General features: G+C 41.9%; 1 protein-coding gene across 1 annotated transcript; it reads left to right on the top strand.

The window, feature by feature from the left end:
- The first annotated feature begins 1,176 nt into the window (after positions 1–1,176).
- Positions 1,177–1,866, top strand: LOC138870125 (uncharacterized). The gene is made up of 2 exons (XM_070147788.1): positions 1,177–1,513; positions 1,613–1,866. Exons 1-2 carry the CDS (start codon positions 1,177–1,179, stop codon positions 1,864–1,866), a joined length of 591 nt encoding a protein of 196 aa, XP_070003889.1.
- The last annotated feature ends 924 nt before the right edge of the window (positions 1,867–2,790 follow it).

Raw genomic sequence — 2,790 nt, 5'->3', positions numbered from 1 at the left:
TTTATAGACATAGTCGTTGGGTTAAGACTCGGATGTTTTTGATAATAACTTAGCAGTAATTCAGTAGTTACTGCGAATAAAGTTTTGGAATTGATTTATTTAAATATTTAAATTAATCAAAAGTATTTGGTAGGAGTATTGCCTTGTTGCATATAAAGTTTGGAGTTATAATAGATTTGATAAGCAGAGATGGTTCGTTCGGTCATGTTTAGTGATCAAGTGTCGGTCCCGGCTTGTTCAGAAAATGGGTCGTGACAAACTTGGTATCAGAGCCTCAGGTTTATGGAGTCCTAGGGGTCTATGAAGCCGTGTTAGTAGAGTCTTGTTTATGGGTATGAAGCGCGCCATACTTATAAACAGTAGGCTATTTAGGAAAAATCTCATTTTTTTCATACTTTAGATCGTGCAGTAGATCCTACCTCTAAGAAATTATATATCTAATGTATTCGTTTCTCCAAAACTCGTAGAAATGACTAGTACTTGCAACTCTGACACCGACACTCAGGATATTGCTCAAGAAACTATTGTTACTATCGTGGCTCAAGGCAAAACTAAGAAGGCTTTAACTCAGAAAAGGAAGGGTAGATCCACAAAAGGGGTCCAAGTACCCCGAGTTGAACGTGAAGAAGGGGTGGATAATGATGAGCAAGTACCTTAGGATCCAGTGCCGCCCCCAACAGCAGCTCCAACTCAGACAACTATATCCCCAGAGGTGGGTCAGATGTTTAATGCAATCAATAGTGCTATGGAGATGTTTAAAGCCTTTATGGCCAACCAGAACGAGAGAAGAGATGAGATTCCACCTCAATCAAATAGACAGAACAATTCTGAGTCCTCAAGAGTGAATGAATTTTTGAAGTTGAGTCCTCCAATGTTCCATGGTTCTATAGTTGATGAAGATCCAATGTTGTGCTGGAGGGTGTCAAGAAAGTCCTCCGAGTGATGAAAGTATTTGATGATGAAGTTGTGGAGCTGGCTGCTTACCAGCTTAGAGATGTGGCTGGCGCTTGGTTTGAGATGTGGGAAAAGGAAAGAGATAAAGATGATGATCTGCCTACTTGGGAAGAATTTGAAGAAACCTTCATGGCTAACTTTATCCCGGAAAAGGATAGTGAAGCTAAGGCTACAGAGTTCGAATAGCTCAAGCAAGGGAATAAAAGTGTGCAAGAGTACTACATGGAATTCATAAAGCTAGCTAAGCATGCTCCTCACATGGTTAAGACAGAAAAAGCAAAGATTCGCAGGTTTGTTGGCGGTTTGGCTTACCATATTAAGGATACGGCATCAGCTGTAGCGGTAGGAATGACAGCTTTTTCCTCTGTTGTGGGATTCGCCAAGCACTTAGGAAAAGACAAACAACAAAGGAGAGAAGAAAAAGAGCATAACAAGAAAGCCCGGACAGTGGGCAGGTTTAATGGTACATCCAGCAGAGGTGGAAGGGATTCCTCTAATAAGGAGTCATCAGCACCAGCTCAATCTAGTCATCAGTCAGGTGGTGGGTTTTCCTTCAAACGTACTCAAAGTTATGGAAATCAGTCTCGCCATAATTAGAATTTTTGGACATCATCCTCACATAGCCAGAGTCATATTGAGCAATATTCACACCAACAAGGTCTTTGTGGAACATGTAAGCGGCAACATTTAGGTCAGTGCAAGCTCGGATTTCATGGTTGCTATCATTGTGGAGACATTGGTCATATAAAGGCCAACGACCCAAAGTTGCGACGTAATTTCAGTGGTGGATCAACTCGTCCTTCTAGTTCCTCAGCTACTGCAGTTGTACCATCCCAGGCTCGTGGTTCTCATAATCAGGCTGGGCATGGGGCAGGCAGAGGTGCAGATCAAGTTACTCAAGGAGGGGGATAACCCCGTTTGTTTGCCACACTTGATCGTCAGAGTGCAAAGGCATCTGCAGAAGTTATTACAGGTATACTTCTAGTCTACTCACATAATGCTTATTCCATAATGGATCCAGGTTCAACGTTTTCATATGTGACTCCATACTTTGCAATTAACCTCGGGCTAGAACTGGAACAACTTAGTGAGTCATTCCTAGTATCTACTCCAGTTGGCGAGTCAGTGAAAGTCACAAGAGTCTATAGAGGTTGTATAGTTTCAGTCCAAGGTTGCCACACCAAAGCTGATCTCATAGAGTTAGAAATGGTGGATTTCGATGTGATCATCGGTATGGATTGGTTATCTTCCTGCTATGCCATGTTAGATTGTCATGCCAAGATAGTCAGGTTCCAATTTCCAAATGAAGAAGTCTTAGAGTGGAAGGGTAGTTCAACATCATTTGTCGGTAAGTTTATTTCTTACCTTAAGGCACAACGAATGATCGGTAAGGGGTGTCTCGCCTATTTGGCTTACATCATTAATCCAGAATCAGAACCATCAGCTCTTCAGTCAGTGCCAGTTGTTAGAGAATTTCCAGAAGTTTTCCCAGATGACCTTCCTGGACTTCCTCCTGAAAGAATCACAGACTTTGGTATTGATCTTATGCCAGGCACTCAGCCTATATCTATACCTCCTTATAGTATGGCTCCAGCAGAACTTAATGAGTTGAGAGAGCAGTTAAATAACCTTCTTGACAAGGGCTTCATCAGGCCGAGTATTTCACCGTGGGGTGCCCCGGTCTTGTTTGTCAAAAAGAAAGATGGGTCTCTCAGAATATGCGTCAACTATCGGCACTCAAATAAAGTTACCATTAAGAACAAGTGCCCACTGCCAAGAATTGATGATTTATTTGATCAACTTCAGGGTGCAAAGTACTTTTCAAAAATAGACTTG

This window comes from Nicotiana sylvestris, chromosome 1 (assembly GCF_000393655.2).
Source record: "Nicotiana sylvestris chromosome 1, ASM39365v2, whole genome shotgun sequence".
Classification (NCBI taxonomy): domain Eukaryota; kingdom Viridiplantae; phylum Streptophyta; class Magnoliopsida; order Solanales; family Solanaceae; genus Nicotiana; species Nicotiana sylvestris.
This window is presented reverse-complemented; position numbering and strand designations above follow the sequence as displayed.